A 21,521-nucleotide genomic window follows, 5' to 3' on the forward strand; every position below is an offset into this window, starting at 1 on the left:
AGCTGCAGTTCTTTATCCTTTCTACATGTGGTGTTACAAATCAGTCTGTACAAACTGGGTTACAGTTCTGAGTCATATGCCAAATATTACTGGCTTCCCTCTCTAGCTAAGCAGGGCCTTAGGGAACTGGTAGATTCTTGCTCAGGTACCCCTCTAGCTAAAACACAGATCGAGGTGATTTTGCTAGCCTGTTAGTAAACAAACAAAACAAAACAAAACAAAACCCCCAAAACACGTAGATTCTAACATTCATTTTTTTCTTGGCAGGTCTCTGCAGATATTTTATATCATTTTTTTCTTTTTTCTCATTTTAGTTTTGTCATGCTCTTAGCTGTGTTTCTTCGCCATATCTGGGGTGGGGGTGATGTTTCTCAATTACTGGTTTAAGGGTTTTGGGCTTGATACCAAATCCTATTGATTTCCCTCCCTAGATGATGTGGCCTTCTGTTTGGAGGTTGCAGGCACAACAGAAAGGTAAGGGTTTAGGTCATAATATCACATCTGGGACATCATCATTGCCCAGGATGTTGTTGTCCTATTCTTTTTTATTAGTCTCTTTTCTCATCCATCAACCTCATTTTGACAGGCTCTAGAGGCAGTATATTACTCACCACATTAACAGTGATGGGGTATCCATGTGATAAATTGCAATCCTCATGCACCTTCGACTGCCTCGGTGGCACTCTCCCAATAATCCATCTCCACCAGGACCACACTGGCAGACAATAGTATAAAGCTCCCATTTCTACCTCTTCAGGATCATGAGATATTGGACTTTAAATCCATCAAAGATGCAGGATTGCACTATTGCCCATCTTGCATCCTTGAGCAGTGGAGTTTGGAGAGGAGGTAAAAATTCCACACTTGTTGAGGAGAACAGAAAACTATCAAGTAAGAAATTTCTCTTCTGTTAGCAGCTTCTCTCTTGATTCACCACTAATGGATTAATGACCCCACAACTATGGAATTCAAAGGTGGTGTTGCTGGAGGCTCCAGGATTATGCTCCATCCTTCAGCTCAGGCCTACAGCAGAGTTCTTCCACAAATACAGAAAACCTCCAGCAACCAATTATTAGCATTAAGACACTATATGTCTAAATCTCTCACTAGAGAACATTTTCAATTTATATTCTGGTCATTTACCAAACTACCAGGATGGGTTGAATTCAGAGAGAAGGTGCGGACAGAAATAAAATTATCAGGTAAGAAAATTCTCATTCTGTTGCACGGCTTCTCTCCTCATTCATTACTCCTGGGAAGTAATGAGCAGTGCATACCAGATGTAGAGAGGGAAAGAGTAAGCAGAGTTCAATTATTATAGTAGAATAGTAGGCAGGAACAGATGTTTCCTCCATATAAAGCAAGAACTTTATAACTAAGGAATTATATGGGAACCAACCCAGCAGCACCTTCCTACCAAAGGATGCCTCTGCAGAGGAATGGAAACTTACTCTGCAAATACTCCTCGGATGAGGCTCATACACTCATACCCAGTACCTTTAGGGACTTCTGTGAATAGTTTCCCAACTATTCACAGAATAACATGCCAACTGGTGCAGGATTTTTACATCTTGCCTGCAGCAACTTTGAGGCTCTCGGGCCTTGGCATTATGATAGAATGAAATGAACAGGGTGCAATTGGTATATGCATTCTGTATGCTTGAAATATATCTTTAGAGCTGTAAGAATGCCTATTTATGCCACAAATCTTCCAAGGGTTAGAATACAATGATGGGAGAACTATTTCCCAGGAATTGTGGAAAGCGTAACTTACCTTGAAGAGAAAGGTTTCTGGAACTATAAGAATAACCTTTTCCTCATGACAAAGGCAGTGTGGTTTTTGTAGGGATATGGGAACTAATTCTCAAACTTACTTTTCAGAAGTAATGGTGACAAGAAAGGCCAGCTAAAGGCTCATCTAATTTGTCACTGTGATTAAACTTGGCACCTGATACTCAAATGCAAGATCTGATGTGCCTGGCTACAAAATGTCACTATGGTTGGTACCCACATTTCTATAGCGCTCAGTTGTAGGACTCCAACCAAACCTCCTGGAGAAACTCTAGTGTAGCTGAGATCACCAGATCTTTGGGGATTATAATAATATTCATATCACAACAGCACTGACAGGTCAGGGCACCACTGTGCTGGGCAATACACAGTGAGGCAGTTCCTGTCCCAAAGAGCTTTCTGTTTCCCCACAATCCTGACATGTAAATTTGGCCAGATGAGTAAATGAAATATCCTGGTTGAGTTCTGTCTGGATACGAAACTGTATCGTTGCTTAATGGAGATTCCATGCTGAACTACACTTCTCTTCCAATGCCCAAGTTGTTAAAGGTAGATGTTCCCAGTCTACATGAAGGAATCCCAGCTTCAAGATGTCTGGTCTTTTCTGAAGGTACAATGTGGGGTCCTTGCCTATTTAGCAAGTCCAAAGTATCTTCTCGGCCAGTGAAGGATAAGGAGGAGGATTTCAGCTTCTTCTTCTTCAATTTCTTCTGTATCCTTTATGTGAACTCTCCGGAAAGGCAGCAGATTCTTCTCTTCCCAGGACACTATTTCCATTGTCATGGAGAAGCTTTGGACTCTGGTTACTCCCTGGTTTTCAGAACGGATATAAACATTCATGCCTCAAAAATAAGCCAACTCTTAACAGGAAGCAGGGGGACACTTCCTCTGCAAATACCATAATTGCCTGCCATATAGTATCTTGCATCTTCCATTGAGGCAGCTGGTACTGGTCACAGTCACAGAAAGGATATGGTACTCAGTGGTCCCATCCCATATGGCCATGTTTGTGGTTTTTGCTTTTTAAAATAATCTATTTAAAGACACACCCTGATAGATGTGTCGAAATGAACTAAAAGGACACCTACGATGAGATTTTGGAAATTTGTCTTCCAAGTATGCTTGCTTCCATAGTGAGTTTGCAAGGGTCTAGCACGAATGTTGTGTTGGCTTTCAACATGTTGTTTATGCTTGCCTCCCCACAAAGGGGCACTGGATGTTACCTGAGAATAATGCTTAATTTTGCATTACATCAAGTACATGGTTTTATGTTTTCAGAAGGAATTTCAGCAGGTGTGCTTTGAGAAACCCATGAGGAATGAAGCTGATGCATGGCACTAGCAATCCTAACCATTGGAAATAACTAACTAACTACTACAAGGAGTCCTTGTGGCACCTTAGAGACTAACAAATTTATTTGGGCATAAGCTTTCGTGGGCTATAACCCACTTCATCAGATGCATGGAGTGAAAAATACAGTAGGCAGGTATAAATATACCGCACATGAAAAGATGGGAGTTGCCTTACCAAGTGGGAGGTCAGTGCTAACAAGGCCGATTCAATCAGGGTGGATGTGGCCCATTCCCAACAGTTGACAAGAAGCTGTGAGTATCAACAGAGGGAAAATTACTTTTTGTAATTACTTCTCCTGGCTGTTTACAGTGGTGAGGTAGTACACTATTTATCCTGGCCTGGGGACCTGTTGTGATAACTGGGCCCACAAACTGGGACTAATTGTGAGCTCAATTGTAAAAAGTATGTGAACGTTCATAAGATGTCACAATAACCTATAATGTTGATGGGAAAAGATACAAAAAGGAGGCAGAAAGACTAAATTAATCAAAACAAAAAGGCCTCCTGACATAACTCACGGAACGTGGTAAGATCATGCTTGGTAAATACGAAAAGTGGAAACAGAAATCAGTGAACCAAAATTGGTGTGTCAGAAACTATGCCTAATTGGTGGACAAAATAATGGGGGGGGATGGTCTGTTCCACCCACCACTTCGTTTTGGGGTCTGTGATGGGGTGTACCAGCCCTGCACTGGACAAGAAGGGGTTAACTCCATATTGTGGGTAGAGGATGTCACACCTCCTGACCACTGCTGGGCATGCTCCAATTAGAGCCTAGGTATAAAAGAGAGCAGCCCAGCTCAGTCAGGGCTGACCACTGAAGAGAGAGGACGCACATTACAGGCGCCCACCCAGCAGCTGCTGGAGCCCCAGATCACGAAGGCAAAGTGCGTTGAGAGCCAGGCAGATACCCGGCTGCCCATGGAAGCCCAAGAGGGGACAGAGTTTTTGAGAGCTTCACAGGCTGACGACCCCAGATGTCCAGGAGACCTGTGGACAGCAACATTCGAAAAGAGGGTAGGAAGTAACCCAGGGGGACTAGACATTGATCCGGTTGTGGAACTGGGACAAAGCAGCATGTTTCAGATAGATCCCCGCTGACCTAGTGGCAAATCCACTCGATGTTGACTGGGCTCTGGGTTGGGACCCAGTGGACTACGGAGGGTCTGGTCCCCCGGCCCCACCACCCAGCCCTGAGTGGCGTCCCACTTCCCCCCTGGCTTCTAGGCCACACAGCCCTGATAAGTGGGCAGCCATATTGACTCTGGCCACTGGGCCACACTGCCCCGAATAGGTGGGCAGCCATATTGACTCTGGCCACTAGGGAACACAGCCCTGCTTAAGAGGGCAGCCTCACTGACACTGGCCCTTAGGTCATACTGCCCTGGAGCTAAGGGTAGCCATTTGGACTCAGCCGTGGGGCTATAACACCCCACCTCCACCCCAAAGAGTGACAGGGTGTACCATTAACACTGTTTAATGTTGGACAGTGAGTGGCTATGTTAACACTTCTAGCCTATATATTCCATCTAAATTAATACAGCAGACCACACAACAAAGGAAGGGTATTGTTATGTATACCTCGATTGTTGAAGAAGCTTGTTAACTGACTTGGGGAGTCTGAAAGGCCTGTTCCCCCAGGCTAGCTAACACGCAGGTAAGTACTATAGGTGCAACCTAGTACCACTCGTGGCTTTCCTCAGTCAGTCAGGATCATTCTGATCATGGGAAGGGATTTCTCACTTACCTCCCTGGAAGGGGAGCTAGGTAGGAGCCCTGCTACTTTCCCCAAGGAGCAGCAGAAAGCCCCTTTCAGGACCCAGCCCAGCTCTGTTGTGGGACTTACCAGCTGAGCTGGCCAGATAGCTTCCTCCTTGTCTGTAGGCTCTCTCCCTGAAAGTTCAGAAACCCATTAGTTGGCTTTTCTGCTTTGAAGCCGGGACTCCACAGGGCATGGCAGGGACCTGACATGCCAGTCTGACTCTATGCCCCGTGCCCTGGGAAGTGGCAGGACATAATTCCCTCTCTAGAGAGCCTATAAGTGCTGCCTTGTGTAGGGAGCCCTGTTTACATTTAAGTCAGTTGTTTGCAGGACAGCTCAGCCGTGTCTGAGTTGGGACAGAAGAGTCTGGCAGTGGCACATCCAAGTGGTTGACACCACCACACTGCTATTTACCTGACACAGGGGAGGGGGAGGAGAAGGAGGAAGATTAAAACTTGCAACTGCACAAAAATGAATACAAAGATGATAAAACAAAATCACTGGGAGAAAGTGAACCGCCAATTTGTCATACTTCTGGAGGCAGAAAATCTGGTGGCCTGAGTTGAAGGGCAGAGCTTAGCCTTGCAGCCTCCAGCAACACTACTGGACCGCTGCTGAAGGGGCATTAGCCCATGAAAAATGAATGAAGAGAGAAGGTGTGCAACAGAAAGGAAACATTAACATGGAATGCGGACTGAACAAATCATCTATTTGAAGATCTCACAGATCTGGAATATAACAGTAAGTCCCAAATCCCAAAGAGGATCGACTGGTCACCAGAGTGTGGGTGAGGTGGTCAAAGGTGTAGGATAAATACAAGTTATCACATGGATATCGTCCTTTTACATAAAGGCATAATATATATGTGATCTTTACAGCATTCCTTTACATCTTTTCACCACATACAGAATATAAAATGAAGACTTGATTTGAATTACCATAGTGCACAGCCAAAATATGGTGGTGTATAATTAACTTGTATTGGTTATTATACTATTAGCAATGATCTAACATGACACAGAGATGAAAAATGATTTAAACAAAGAATGTACCTGGAGTTCGTTATTCTTTTCCTTATTCCTAATCCAGATCTTTCCTTGACCCTGTGGGTCAATCAGCAAAGGATATCGAGATGCCTTTGTGACAATGATGCCATTCTGAATTGAAAGGTCATCATTTGGAAGACCCTGGAGGCTCCATTCTCCAATTGTAGCGTTGTCAACAAGCATACTGATGAGGTTAAGATCCTAATATAAAAGCTTAAATTATAATCTGTTAGCATGCTCTTATTAAAAATGCTTAGTTGGAAGCTAAAGTTTGTGAAAAAGCAAACATACTTCATCTCGCTGGGTTTTAGAGCTTGAGCTCCAGCTTGAATGGGAATGCCTACACTGCTATTTTTAGCCCCATAGCATGAGCCCCACAAGAATTGTCTGGGGCTCTGAGACTCACTGCCATGTTTTTGTTTTTTATTTTGAAAATTAGACGCACCATAAGACAAAAAGGATAAGTGACCTGACTGGTCCAACGAAGGGAGTCAGTGTCAGAGCCAGGATTAAACTGCAGGAGCACTTTACTCCCAGTTCTGTTCTCAGTACACAACCACACTCTGTGTCACTGTTAGTGAGCTGCCCTCCTTTTTGCCAGCTCAGCTACAAGCAGCCACTTTGTAGCCACATCTGCTGTAGGCAGCCTTTGTCTTTGGTTTCATCCTGCGAAGCACTGCCCATTACAGCTATAAATTCATATCATGCCCTCCAATGGATCCAAAGGCAGGGAGCGACTATCCCACAAACTCCAAATCATAGCAATTAATTTACATTTTCAAGGGTATTTTCAAAGAAAAGGATTAGAAACTTACTGTTAAAATGTCAAGGCTTTCCCCCGCTTTCATTCTCTTTTAAGGCCTGATCCTGCAAAGATTTACTCAGATGCTTAACTTTATGTACTGTGAGTAGCCTGATTGGCTTTGATGGCCTAAGTCTCCCCAATTTAGAGGTGGTCAGAGCTAGGCTCGCTATTGCCAACCCCAAGACTTCAGAAATCATGAGTCAGGCCTCCAAAAATCAAGAGATTTTAAAAATAATATAGTTTGAGTTCTTTTATTTGCCTTCTGTTTGGGGGGCTTTTAGCATTCACATTTTCAAGTTTTCTCTGCAACTACTAGGGCTAGAAACTTCTTTATTTTTTAAATGTAAGCTGAGATTCTTACAAAAGCAGATGACTCTAGAAGATGAAGCTTTAAGAAAAACACCAAAAATTGCAAGACTTGTCATAAAATCATGAGAGTTAGCAACACTGGTGGCTGGAAGACCTAATGGCTAGTTCTATTTGCATTCCTTTGACACCTTCATTCTGACCATGTCAAAACCTTAATAATTTCACTTCAAGCTGGGAAAAGTGAGGCACAAAGAAGTTAATAGTAGGGCTGTCAAGCAATTAAAAAAATGAAAAAAAAATTAATCATGATTAATCTTGTGATTAAAAAAATGAATCGTGATTAATCGCACTGTTAAACAATTACAGAATACAATTTATTTGAATATTTTTGGATGTTTTCTACATTTTCAAATATATTGATTTCAATTACAACACAGCATACAAAGTGTACAGTGCTCGTTTTATATTTATTTTTGATTACAAATATTTGCACTATAAAAAACAAAAGAAATAGTATATTTCAATTCACCAAATACAAGTACAGTAGTGCAATCTCTATTATGAAATTTAAACTTACAAATTTAGAATTATGTACAAAAAATAATTGCATTAAATTTTTTTTTAAAACTTTAGATCCTACAAATCCACTCAGTCCTACTTCAGCCAATCACTCAGACAAACAAGTTTGGTTACAATTTGCAGGAGATAATGCTGCTCATGTCTTGTTTACAATGTCTTGTTACCTGAATGTGAGAACAGGTGTTCGCATGGCACTATTGTAGCTGGCATCACAAGATATTTACTTGCCAGATGCGCTAAAGATTCATATGTCACTTCAAGCTTCAACCACCATTCTGGAATACACGTGTCCACGCTGATGACGGGTTCTGCTCGATATCAATCCAAAGCAGAGCAGACCGAAGCATGTTCATTTTCATCACCTGAGTCAAATGCCACCAGCAGAAGGTTGATTTTCTTTTTTGGTGGTTCGGGTTCTGTACCTTCCGCATCCAAGTGTTGCTCTTTTAAGACATCTGAAAGTATTCTCCACATCTCGTCTCTCTCAGATTTTGGAAGGCACTTCAGATTCTTAAACCTTGGGTCAAGGGCTGTGTCTATTTTTAGAAATCTCACACTGGTACCACCTTTGCGTCTTGTCAAATCTGCTGTGACAGTGTTCTTAAAATGAACATGTCCTGGGTCATCATCTGAGACTGCTATAACATGAAATATATGGCAGAATGCGGGTAAAACAGAACAGGAGATATACAATTCTCCCTCAAGGAGTTCGGTCATAAATTTAATAACGCATTTTTTTTAATGAGCATCATCAGCATGGAAGCATGTTCTCTGGAATGGTGGCCGAAGCATGAAGGGGCATATTAATGTTTAGCATATCTGGCACATAAATACCTTGCAACGCCAGCTACAAAAGTGCCATGTGAACGCCTGTTCTCACTGTCAGGTGACATAGTAAATAAGAAGCACTCAGCAGTATCTCCCATAAATGTAAACAAACTTGTTTGTCTTAGCAATTGGCTGAACAAGAAGTAGGACTGAGTACACTTGTAGGCTCTAAAGTTTTACATTGTTTTGTTTTTGAGTGCAGTTATGTAACAAAGAGTTTAAAAATGAAGCATGAAGCTTGAGAAACGGAAAAGCTGTTTACTTCCTTTTTACAAACATTTTCTAGCAAATCTTGATTATCCTGATGTTATACTTAAGTAACCCTAAATCCTAGTAAACCTTATTCTGTGAGTGAGGAGTCAATTGCTTTGCCAACTTAATCTGTAAAAACAGTGGGTTAAAGTATTCATTACACAATCTGGCAGAAATATGAAACAAATAAAGGGAGCTTTCATCCAGATCCATCCTTGATATTCATGGCTTTATACTTCAGAATCATAACAACAAAATAAGTGATTCTAGGTTGACCAGATTTTTAATGTTGGTGGGAGGAATAGTGGGTAACAACAGAAAGGGGGTGGTCTTGGTGACAATAGGAAGAGGTGCTTGGGAGAGTGAGAGAAGGGAACCTCTGCTCTCCTCAGCCAAACAAGCCTCTTCCCTCTCCTACATGCCATCCTGTGGGTTTGTCACAGGAGGAGTGCGGGTTAAAGGACAAGTACAGAGGGGTGGGGGAGTCCCTGGAAAGTTCTGGCAAGAGTATGATAATCCTTTTAGGGGGAAGTCCTTGAAACACACATGTACTCATTGCTTTTAGTGAAACACACCCTGTAAACAAGGATATTTTGTTTTTTAGGGACACAATCACCCTATATATGCTGACAGGGATTTAGTGTCTAAAATTGCCGCAATTGACTTCAATGGGAGCAGGAACAGGCTCTTTTTTATATTATCTTACTGTCACGAAATACCATATATAGCTAAAGTGATTCACAGAAATGTTAACATAAGGGGTTCTCAGATTACAGTAACCTGGTTGAATTTGCTAACTCCACCATGTGATTCAGTACGTGCAGGATTTAAGATGTACTGAAGTAAAAAGAGAGGATTTTTGAATGAGATTTTTTCATATTAGCATATTTGCCAATTTTTTTTTTTTAAAGAAGGAGATGGAACTTGACAGCCGGTAAATCTTTTCAAAGGATTTCTCTGTTAAGGATTACATGTTCTTAGCAGTATTTCTCTGTGGGGCACAATAATGTATCTTTTTCTAGAATGCAGGAATACTTACGTCACTATATGGAATCCTATTTTGGTCCATCTCTGTCTTCCACAGCCGGAGCAGCAAGTTTCTATACTCCTGATTGAATGGCCCAGAGTAGGAGAGAAATCCAGTGGCTAGAAGAACATTTCCAACTAATCGAATAATTTGATCTTGAAAATTTTTGCTGCTTTCTGTCCAACGAATCTAAATTTTAAAATGTTGTAAAGAACTTTGTTAAATAGGCACAAAATTCAACTGAAGTTCAAATCAAAGCATCTATTTTTTCTTCCCAGTATATTTTTACTGCTAATTGAACCAAGAGTGTTTTGGGCTTAAAACAGTCTATTCTGAAAGCATAAGAAATTTCCTAAATCACTTTTTTAATTATTCCCTTACTGTTATGAATTTCTATTCTCATTTGTTTTGTATGCACTATGGGCCTGGTCTTACATTCTTTACTTAAACAAAACTCTCATTAAAGCCAGTGACAGTTTTGCCCAAGTGAAGATGGCAGGACCAGGCTCTGTGTATCCCCTTATCGTGCTGTCGGTCTCTGAAAGTATAGCTGACTCACAGGTCCTGAAAGATCTTACAGCTCAACACCCATGAAAACCCACCATACTGAATTGCAGACCCATGTTCAGATTTGCTCTTTCAGTTTAAGTATTGACTTAAAAATATGTAGCCGAAGCATTCAATACATTTCATATATATTTAAAACACAATAAAAAAACGACAGCTTTTTCGCCTCAAACTTCGAGACTCTGTGGATGCAATCAGGGAAGTAGTCAATACTTTGAACTACTATTCTTGGGTATATATAAAAAAGAACAATTCTTTTCACAATATTTAATTCAAATGTTTAATTAAAGACCTATTTCATGATCCTATTGAAGTTAAAGGAGTTTTGCCAGTATTGCTCCCAGTGCTTGAATCAAACCATTAGCACAACATGAATTGCAGAATAATGATCTAAATATGCATACAAAAGAGCAATATTAACTCAACAGGCTATTATAACTTTGTTATATACACACAGATCAACCAAGAATTTTTATATATATATATATAAGCAAAATACAATAACATTCACACTACAGTATATAGATGTCACTTTTTGTCTGTGAATTTATTTGGCACTATTGATTGTTGCTATGGATTGTGCTCAAAGCAATTAATTTATGCTGGATCTCTGCTCAGATGCATCAATACCTTTTCTCCACCTAATCCTTCAATTAGGGCTGTGGCATTGTTCATCTTCCGTCTGCATGCGTCAGCATCATCCAGTAAAGTTTGTTTCTCTTGCATGGTAGCATTATACATGGCTTGTACTTGGTCCAATTCCCTCTGTTTCTCATCAAGCTGGTTCTGTGCATTATTTAATTCAGTTTGCGCAACTGCTAGCCTTGCTTCCTGCAACGCTAGATTTGCCTACAAATAATTCAGAGTGAAAAATATTGAATCCCAATTATCTGACAGTTCTAACTCATAGCATTCATTCCATACTACTATAGTGTTGTATGTACTGTACAGTACTGGGGTATTATTTTAATACAATGCTTTGTTTGAAACCACAAAATTTGAATATAGTTTCTTTTTTCAATTTTAGTTATTGCTGGCAAGAAATCACAACATTAAGCAGTTTGGTGCAATATTAAACTGCTTTGATTCGTTAGTATCTTCAGGCTGATCAGTTAATCATACAATGCATCTTAATTTTCAACAGTTCAAAATCGGCAATGCACTCGAAGGCCATCATGAAACAGCTGTACGCTAGGGACTTTAGGCAATCTGTTCAGTATTACACCCAAGACTCAAACTTTTGTAATTTCTTCTCAGGGCAAGAACAAATGACAACTGTGACTTTTGAATTATGAACAGCTAATTATGGAAACTACTGATTTTCCTCCCAACTACTTCTGTGATAAAAGTAAAAGGAAGCACACTGTACCAGTTGCACTAAACATGCATTTTTGCTCTTCTGGGAGCTAAAATCCAATCAACGTGCTTCACCTAACTGTTTAATTCTTAATTACTAATATTAAATCATTGAAATCTGAGCTCATGACTAGTGCATTCCTACCATACAAAACTGATATTTATTCAATGAATTATGAAAAGTTTATTCCACTATATACATGATTGTAAAAAATCAGGGAGCAACTAAAGGAAACCCTGCTTAGTAATCACATTTATAATTAAAGAGTATTTCCAGCTGAACTGGTTATTTTGGAATTTAACAAGCATCTGGTTTAATCAGCATGTAACTTAACTCTAACTCAACTCAAAAGCTTTATTACCCGTATATATCTCATAAAAGGTCTCACTTAGGCAAATACCTCCCACCTTGCCCAAGCCAATAAACAAATAGAACATTGACACTATTAGGGTGACTCTGTAAACAGTCTAAATAAGCACTGGTTTGTAACACAGGGCTCTGCTAAGAAAATGTCCTTAATTCTGATTATAAGATGCTGAAATCCAGTAAATTGTCCTTGCTTTAATTAGTGAAATCCTTGTGAAAAAGAAAAGCCAAGTGCATGTCTTGAGATTTTATCCCAAGAGCAGGGCTGGATTTAGCAGCAGGTGACCCAGGCAACTGCCTGGGGTGCCGGGCTTGGCGGGTGCCGGGCTTGGGGTGCTGCCTGGTTTACTCAAAATCAACTGACAAAGTGTTCTGTTTTTCTTGCAAAATATTTGACAAGAGTGCCAAATTGTTGCTTATGCTTTCTGGGTACAATTACTGGCATAACTTAGCTGATGCTCTGAAGCAACATGAAAAGTCACCTGGCCATTTCGTGCCCTACTCCAAATGGATGGAGTTCGAGTCTAGGCTCAAGCTAAATAAATGCACAGACGCAGAAAACCAACGCATTATTACTGTAGAAACCCAGCATTGGAGGAACATGCTCAATTGCCCTCTTCCTTGCAAACATGGGAGGCCAGTGACCCGGCCACCCAGGGAGGCTAATGCTTGTCTCCTCCCCTTGTGCCTGAGGCCCAGCACCTCCCCTTCTGTCCCCTCTCCCCTGCAGAAGCCCAAAGCACTCCCACCGCAGCCCCCTGGCCCCAGTGCCGGATGGCCGGGGGCCGAGGGCCCAGCCCCGGTGTGCCACAACCTCAACTCCCACAGCCCCTGGGCAGCATGGCCACAGCACCCCCAACCCCGGTGCTGTGGGTGGCTGGGAAGCGCAGCTGCCGCGCCCCCAGCTCCACGACTCTAGATGTCTAGGCAGCATAGTCGCCACGTCCCCAGCCCCGGGGTCAGGTGGCCGGGCAGCACCGGCACTGCACCCCTGGCCCTGGGGCTGAAGCGGTCAGGCAGCACTGTCACCACGCCCCCAGTCCCAGTGCTCGGGTAGCCAGCCCCAGAGCACCGGGCAGGCAGCACAGCCCAGCAGCAGCTGCCCCAGTGACCCCGAGTCCCTTCAGGAGGCATGCTGGCCTGGGGGCAGGGCCATGGTAGGCTGTTTGGGGAGGCACAGCCTCCCCTTGCCTACAATACCCACCACCATGCTTGCAAAGAATAATTTGGCTTTCCAGAGTTTGTTGGATATGTTGTTCACTGAACGTAACGGTAATTTCCTTGGTTTAGTAGAGCTCCTTGGGAAATACTATAATGTCTTTCATGAGCACCTACACTGAGTAGTTCGTAAAGAAACTGTGGACCATTACTGCAGCAAAACAATTCAAAACAAATTGATTGACCTTATGGAAAGGAAGGTGCTTGATAACATATTGATGAGGCTCGGCAAAGCCAAGTACTATGACGTAATAATGGATTCCACGCTCCCCATATCGGTCACATAATGTCATTTACAGTAAGATTTGTTGATGACAAAGATGGCTGTATCCAAGTAAAGGAACATTTTATCTGTTTCCGGTCTGTGGATGAACTCTATTAGAAAAGGCCGAACAGAACTGTTCATAAATGGCTTGAACGAGAATAAAATAAAGCTTCAGGACTGCTGTGGTCAAGGCTATGACAACGGTGCGAACATGACGGGAAGAAACAATGGTGTCCAGGCAAGGATCCTTGCGCTGAATCCAAGAGCTGACTTCCTGCCTTGTGGCTGCCGTTCCCTCCACCGGGTTGTGTCTGATGCAGCATCATTTTCTTTATATTCAGTATCTCTCTTCGGAGTACTGCAAAGGCTATACATCCTGTTTTCAGCATCATTTATCAGGTGCAAGATCCTCACAGCCATGTTACAAATCTGACTGTGAAGCTGCTAAGTGATGCTCGCTGGGAGAGCTGCATTGACCGCATAAGACCAGTGAGGTACCAAGAGACTGAGGTTTATGACGTATTGATGGAACTGGCATAGTCAAATAAAGCCAAGGCCAGAGCCCAACACGAAGTGCAAAGCCTGGCAAACCAGATCACTGACTTCAAACTTCTGGTCTCAGTTGTGGTTTGGCACAATATCCTGTTCCAAGTAAACCCTGTAAGCAAGGCATTACAAACTCAGTCAATGGACATCACGACCACTACTACTTTGAAAAGAAGCTGCCTTGATTTCTTTGTAGCCATCAGAGACAACAGATTTGAAGATGCCATCACTGCTGCTAAAGAAATGGCGGAAAACTTGGGAGTTGAGCCAGTCTTCAAGGAAACTCATAGTCATCGGAAAAAGAGAGTTTGGTTACGAGAGCAGAGATGAAGTGATGGGAAGCTCAGAAGAAAAATTCAAGAGGGAGGTTTTTTTGCTCACTCTTTAACTGCTTGAGTGTCCATCGAAGAAAGGTTTGGATAAATGAAGCAGCACAAAAAGACCTCGGGGGGGAGGGGGGGTTGTATGACCTTAGTAAGCTGCCAGCAGACAGGAAAACACTTTTGGACAATTGTACAGACCTTCTCTGGGCACTGACACATGGGGAATGTTCAGACGTCGATGATAAAGACCTCTATGTCAAATTGGACAACATCTGTCACATTCTACAAAACAGGAAGCACTCTCTTTTCCAATTCATTCATGATGCAGAGCTGACAGACACTTTTCCTAATCTGTGGATAGCTTTGAGGATTCTGTTCACGCTGCCGGTCACAGTTGCAAGTGGTAAGTGCAGCTTTTTGAAGCTCAGGCTCATTAAAACATAACTTTGATTGATGATGGCTATTTTATCGCTTCAAAATGCTATTGGCCAGTCTTTGGATCTCTGTGACACTCTGACAGTTCGCAAGGGCAAAGGTGAGAAAAGCAACTTTTTGAACGAAAGGACTAGAGTTAACATTCTAAGGCTGTCACCTACTGCAACACTATTTAACGCTGGTCCACCAAAGGTTAGTGCCCAGTTCAATTTGTTGAAGTTAGTACATTTCAGTTATTCTTAAAATTAAAAAGTTTCTATAAGCTTAGAGGAAACCATTTTTATTTGCTTATATATGGCATGAATAAATACAGATTTACAGATCCTAGCATGCAAATTTATCATCGTATATGACAGGGATAAATCATGCATGCAAATCACAGAATCATAGAATAACAGAGTTGGAAGGGACCTCTGGAGGCCATCTAGTCCAACCCCCTGCCCAGAGCAGGACCAATCCCAACTAAATCATCCCAGCCAGGGCTTTGTCAAGCCTGACCTTAAAAACTTCTGAGGAAGGGGATTCCACCACCTCCCTAGGTAACGCATTCCAGTGTTTCACCACCCTCCTAGTGAAAAAGTTTTTCCTAATATCCAACCTAAATCTCCCCCACTGCAACTTGAGACCATTACTCCTTGTCCTGTCATCTGCTATCACTGAGAATAGTCTAGATCCATCCTCTTTGGATCCACCTTTCAGGTAGTTAAAAGCAGCTATCAAATCCCCCCTCATTCTTCTCTTCCGTAGACTAAACAATCCCAGTTCCCTCAGCCTCTCCTCATAAGTCATGTGTTCCAGACCCCTAATCATTTTTGTTGCCCTTCGCTGGACTCTCTCCAATTTCTCCACATCCTTCTTGTAGTGTGGGGCCCAAAACTGGACACAGTACTCCAGATGAGGCCTCACCAATGTCGAACAGAGGGGAATGATCATGTCCCTCGATCTGCTGGCAATGCCCCTACTTATACATCCCAAAATGCCATTGGCCTTCTTGGCAACAAGGGCACACTGTTGACTCATATCCACCTTCTCGTCCACTGTCACCCCTAGGTCCTTCTCTGCAGAACTGCTGCCTAGCCATTCGGTCCCTAGTCTGTAGCGGTGCATTGGATTCTTCCGTCCTAAGTGCAGGACTCTGCACTTGTCCTTGTTGAACCTCATCACATTTCTTTTGGCCCAATCCTCCAATTTGTCTAGGGCCCTCTGTATCCTATCCCTACCCTCCAGCATATCTACCACTCCTCCCAGTTTAGTGTCATCCGCAAACTTGCTGAGGGTGCAATCCACACCATCCTCCAGATCATTAATGAAGATATTGAACAAAACTGGCCCCAGGACTGACCCTTGGGGCACTCCGCTAGATACCGGCTACCAACTAGACATGGAGCCATTGATCACTACCCGTTGAGCCCGACAATCTAGCCAACTTTCTACCCACCTTGTAGTGCATCCATCCAGCCCATACTTCTTTAACTTGCTGACAAGAATACTGTGGGAGACCGTGTCAAAAGCTTTGCTAAAGTCAAGGAATAACACGTCCACTGCTTTCCCTTCATCCACAGAACCAGTTATCTCATCATAGAAGGCAATTAGATTAGTCAGGCATGACTTTCCCTTGGTGAATCCATGCTGACTGTTCCTGATCACTTTTCTCTCGTCTAAGTGCTTCAGAATTGATTCCTTGAGGACATGCTCCATGATTTTTCCGGGGACTGAGGTGAGGCTGACCAACCTGTAGTTCCCAAATCGTGCATCAAAGTCATGAAATGGACTACAAATGCAGTAAAAAATAAGGTATTCAAAATTTTAATACATGGTGGGGATCGCTGAAGATGCTCCTCGCCTGGAGCACCATATGGTCTAGAGCTGGCCCTGGCCAAGCGTGATAAAACATACAGCATGAAGTCTGGTGGGCCCTAAGAGAAACGGCTCTGTCAACAGAGAAATAGAGGAGCAAATCTGATTCATGTCAACAAAGGAAGAGTACATTGTTCCATGAATTCAACCTCCGGGGAATAGCAATGTCAACAAGAACTTCAGTACCTATTGCCACTACATCTGCTGACATACAGCAGATCACAGGGACCAGGCTGGTGATAGCAATTATTTTATAGTGGAGAAAAGCAAGGAAAAATACACACCATGACACCTAAAAGGTGAGGTGTGTGAGACTGAGAGAGAAGACTTGAGAGAGAGCTGCCCCCCACAGAATGGGGTATTTGGAGCTGAAAGCTAATCCAACACAAAGAGGCAGGTGTTTGGGAGAAAAGAACTAAATAGATCAACTGGAACAGGGAGCTTAGGTATCAGGGCCTGCAGCAGAGCGAGTTTGGAAGTAGGGCCTGCAGCTGAATCAGTCTCCAGTCAAACTAACCAGTGCAGCTGGCCTGAAGTGGGCTGCCTGATTGGCTACCTCACCTGATTGGTTGGAAGAGTCAGCAGACTGGCTCTTCAGCACAGCAACAACAGCTGTTCAGCAGCTGCTCAAAGCATTAGCCCATGGCTGTTATAGTTTTTGTGCCTGCTTGTTCCCACTCCTGTTCCTGCCTTGGACCCAGTCTTACCTCACTCCAGGTAACCCAGTCCTGACCCTTGGCTGCAATTCCTTACTTTTAGCTCTGGAATCTGACCTCTGACTCTGATTATGACCCCTAGCTCTGATTTCTGACTTCTGATTTGAACTCTGACCCTTGATTCTGGTGCCTGGCCTCTGACTCCAGCTCTGACTCTGGTCTGTGATTCCTGGCTACCGACTCCTGCTCTAACCAGTGGGCATGATCGTCCATGTCCTGATCACTGACAGTGTGCGTAGCCCAGTCACAAACAATAAAAGGACTAGGACTGATAGTGCAAGCATGGATTCGATAAAGGTCAATATCTCTCTGACAGAGACAGTGGAAGCCCTACGAGACCTTGCAAGCCCAGATTGCTGCCCTGCAGGCACAGAATACAGCCCAGTAAGCTCAAGCCATGCTACCTTCAGCAGTGACCACTGCTCCTCATGGGCTCAAGCTCCCCCTACCTGACAAGTTCCATGGAAATTCAGTGTCAGGTCATATTTCTTCTCTGCCCACAATTGCACCCTACTGACCAAGCCCGAGAGGGAATGATTATAAGCCTGCTTCCCAGGGAGGCCCTGGCTTGGGTATCTCCACTCCTGGAATAATCAAGCCCACTTCTGGGACAATTTGAGGACTTGGTTCAAGCTATGGTGATGATCTTCAGTGACCCAAGTCACAAGTGTATGGCCAAAACCATGTTTCAAGTGTTGTATCAGGAACACGGGCCAGTTGCTAAATATGTAGTGGAGTTCTGATGTTTGGTAGAAGAGACCGAGTGGAATGAGGCTGCCCAGTGTTATCATTTCCGGATCACCTTAATCAATGATATTAAAGATGAATTGGCATGGGTGGAATCCCTGTCCATTCTGGAAGCCTTATCTGACCTATGCATCAAGATTGACTATCGCTTGACCAAACACTGGCAAGAAAAAAGATGGTCCTCTTGGCTCCAGCCAGCCCTGCTGGTTCAGCCCTTCCCCCATCACCAAGCCCTTCCTTGTTGCCCAAACCCATGCAAGTCGAGGAGGCCTGACCCTGCCTCTCAACATGAAGAAGAATCAATGCTGGGCAACAGCCTATGCCTATACTGCGGGGAACTTTGCATCAAGAACACTTTGCATCAAGCAGCCTGCCAAGGTTCAATCTGTGCCCTGGTCAGGTAAACATCAAGCACCAGCCTCGATAGGGGGTCCAGGCTGGGCTGGCATCCTTCCTCTCTCCCCAAGCAGCCCACACCAACTCGTGTCTGCCAGTACCCTGGTGATGGCCAATCAGGATCCAACATATTTCCAACTCCCTCTCAGGCTCTGGCACTCTGTGATGCCCGATACCAACCTAGAGACACTGGTGGACTTGTTTGCCCTCAGGCAATTTCATGGAACTGGAGTTTGACCAACCACACAATACCCCCATCCAGTGCAAGGACTCCACCAAGTTAGTGGAGTCCATAAATGGTTCACTCCTTTTGTTGGGACTGGTCACCCACCGGATGGTTCCCCTAGAGTTAACTGCCATTTGAGGCCACCAAGAAATTTTCCAATTTGGGCTAAATTCCTGCACCAGATTCAACTGTTGTCCTTGGCATCCCCTGGTTCATCACCCACGACCCGCTGGTGGTCAGGCACAATACACTTTGACTCTGTCTTGCCAACAGTTCTGTCTCCCAAGAGTTGACTCAGGACCAGCAACCTACTGCAGTGTACTGTGTCCTCCTCCAAAGAATTCAAAGGGAGGATCCAAAGACGCAAAGGGAGGATTCAAAGGCAACTCCCATGACCTCCCCAATAGCTCCTGGGATTCCTGTTAAATATCAACACTGTGCAACATGTTCAAAAAAAAGAAAGCCGACAGCATACCGCCTCCTCACAGCTATAACTTTAGGATTATAGGAAGTCCAGATAGTGACCCCTATAGTTAAGGTTACCACCATTTTCCATTATAATAAAATGTTTGGCTTATAACTTTGCCAAACTTTAACTGTTCAGGCTGATTATTATTTTATTTTTAATCAAAAGCAGTTCAGAGAGATGAGGGAAACTTTTTCCCCATTGTAAATAATTCTTTCAAACTTTGTGTTGAGAAGCTGTAGCATCTCCATACTTTGGAGAAGGGACTTGACATTTGGCACAGAGGCACTCTGGTATCAGGAATGTATCTTTTCCCATCAAAGTGAAAAACCACCCACGTTTGCCCAAGTAAGCCTTTGAAAGATCTCACATATGCTCAGGAGAGATTTGTTAGAGTTTGGCAGCTAAATTCTCCAAAGATTCCATTTGCACCGAGCATGCTCCAGCTCCTCATAGCTTATACATGTGAACTGAACAGAGGATGCTCCATCCCAAGGCTGTGGAGGCTGAGCAGTAATTTCCTTGCAATTGCTCTTCCTAGCAGCAAGCCACAAACAACCTTTCACTAGGCCTAGGGGAGACTCATAACACAGGCCCACATCCCAACGCACACAGACACACTAATTAAAGTTTTTTTTGTCATGGTCATGGGCTTGTGGTCTTCTGGCTGAGCACCTCCCTTGGGCTGGGCCCTGGTAAAGTGTACCCATTTCCCCTCTGTATTTGGGGCCTGCCCATCAGCAGGGAGCCACTGTGACACTGTACTTTCAATATTCTTCCATGCGGGAGCCCAAGTAGAGTGAAGGAGAAGGAGAAGCTGGGCTCTGAATGAGGCGGGGTTCTGTCTAAAAAACAGTATGTGATCATGCAGTTAAAGTCTATATTATAACATATATGCATCAGAGGTCGAATTAAAGTTGCACAAGCAAACTTAATTCTGGCATTTCCCAACTTTTAAATGCTTGACTTTCCAACCTTAGTGTTCTTTTAACATAGTTTCTTTCAAAGTAAATAGTTTAGTTATTTTAAACGTGATGAGAAGTTATTTTTACCCATGTGTTTTAGCATTTTAACCCATCTCTCACTGGTGGAAAATAAATATATGAAATACCTTAAGGGGAAGGACTTCTTTATTAATACTGTAGAAGTATGCCATTGCTTGTGTCCATGAACACAGACCTGCTACATTCCCACAAACTTTTTTAGCCGTCTCCAGATTATAATCTTCCATGTCTAAATAAGGCTGTAGCAGTTCCACAATCTCTCCTGTAATTGAATCCTATTTAATAAAAAAAGAAATATATATATTTATATATACACAAACAAAACAAAATACATCATTTTATCATACATATAAAAGTAGAACACATTGTAAAGCCAAAAAACTGTAATTAGAGGATTTTATTTGCAAGAAATCTAAAGATAAAGTTAAATTATAAATTCAATTACATGATTGTGACCAATTAATTTTCAGGCAAACATGCAGTATGAACATATGATCCTTAACAAAATAATAATCACTTTACAGTGTGCATAATTATACTTATTTTAAAAACATGACTGTAAAATAATATTGTTCTTCAAAAAATGTTTTTTCTTAAAAAAGTGATTTACCATTATATGTATATTAAATCACTTCACTTCTCAACTCCTTTTCCCATTTACATGGGGCAGGAGGTGCCCACAGTTCTTCGCAACTCCTGCCAGTCCCTGGCACAGGTTCACAGGTCTTGGTGTTCCATTGTATTCTCTTCAAACTTCTCTTGACAGAGTCTTTCCATCGTATTTTCAGTCTTCCATGTCTTTTCTTGCTGCCCTCTTCCTCCCATTCTTTCTTTGCTGGTTTCTTCCATTCTTATCACATGTTCAGCCCACCTCAAGTATGCACTCTTCAGCCTGTCTATCACTGAGAGTCCCAAGTTCATCTTCCCCCTAATTTCTTCCAGGCACACTCTGTCTACCCTCTGCTTGTCTGCCATTCTCCTCAGTATATTATTTTCAACTATCTGTATCTCCTTTTCTTAGATCTCCATAAGACCCACCATTTCCAAATCACAGAGCAGGCAGGAACAAATACATGCAGCATACACTTTTCCTTTCAGTTTGTTACTTAATTGCTGGCCCTCTTTTCAATTCTCCAGATCTCTCTCCAATTGCACTAAGTGTACTTCCCAAGCACACAAATTCATTCTTCTGCTTCCCTCCTGAAACCTACCAGCATATATTAAATATCCCTATTAATTATTAATCATGTATATTACTATTGCACCCAGAGTATTGTATT

At 42.8% G+C, this 21,521-nt stretch overlaps 1 protein-coding gene across 1 annotated transcript in view; it reads right to left on the bottom strand.

The window, feature by feature from the left end:
* The window catches only part of LOC141982777 (dynein axonemal heavy chain 5-like), a 272,918-nt gene that overhangs the window by 81,382 nt on the left and 170,015 nt on the right, over window positions 1-21,521 (bottom strand). Inside the window, exons 60-63 of the mRNA XM_074945122.1 lie at window positions 20,349-20,516; window positions 10,950-11,168; window positions 9,765-9,941; window positions 5,959-6,153 (exon numbers count right to left, since the gene is read on the bottom strand). Of these exons, the coding sequence (XP_074801223.1) occupies window positions 5,959-6,153; window positions 9,765-9,941; window positions 10,950-11,168; window positions 20,349-20,516 (759 nt within the window). The remainder of the gene's footprint in view (window positions 1-5,958; window positions 6,154-9,764; window positions 9,942-10,949; window positions 11,169-20,348; window positions 20,517-21,521) is intronic.

This window comes from Natator depressus, chromosome 2 (genome assembly GCF_965152275.1).
Source record: "Natator depressus isolate rNatDep1 chromosome 2, rNatDep2.hap1, whole genome shotgun sequence".
NCBI lineage: Eukaryota > Metazoa > Chordata > Testudines > Cheloniidae > Natator > Natator depressus.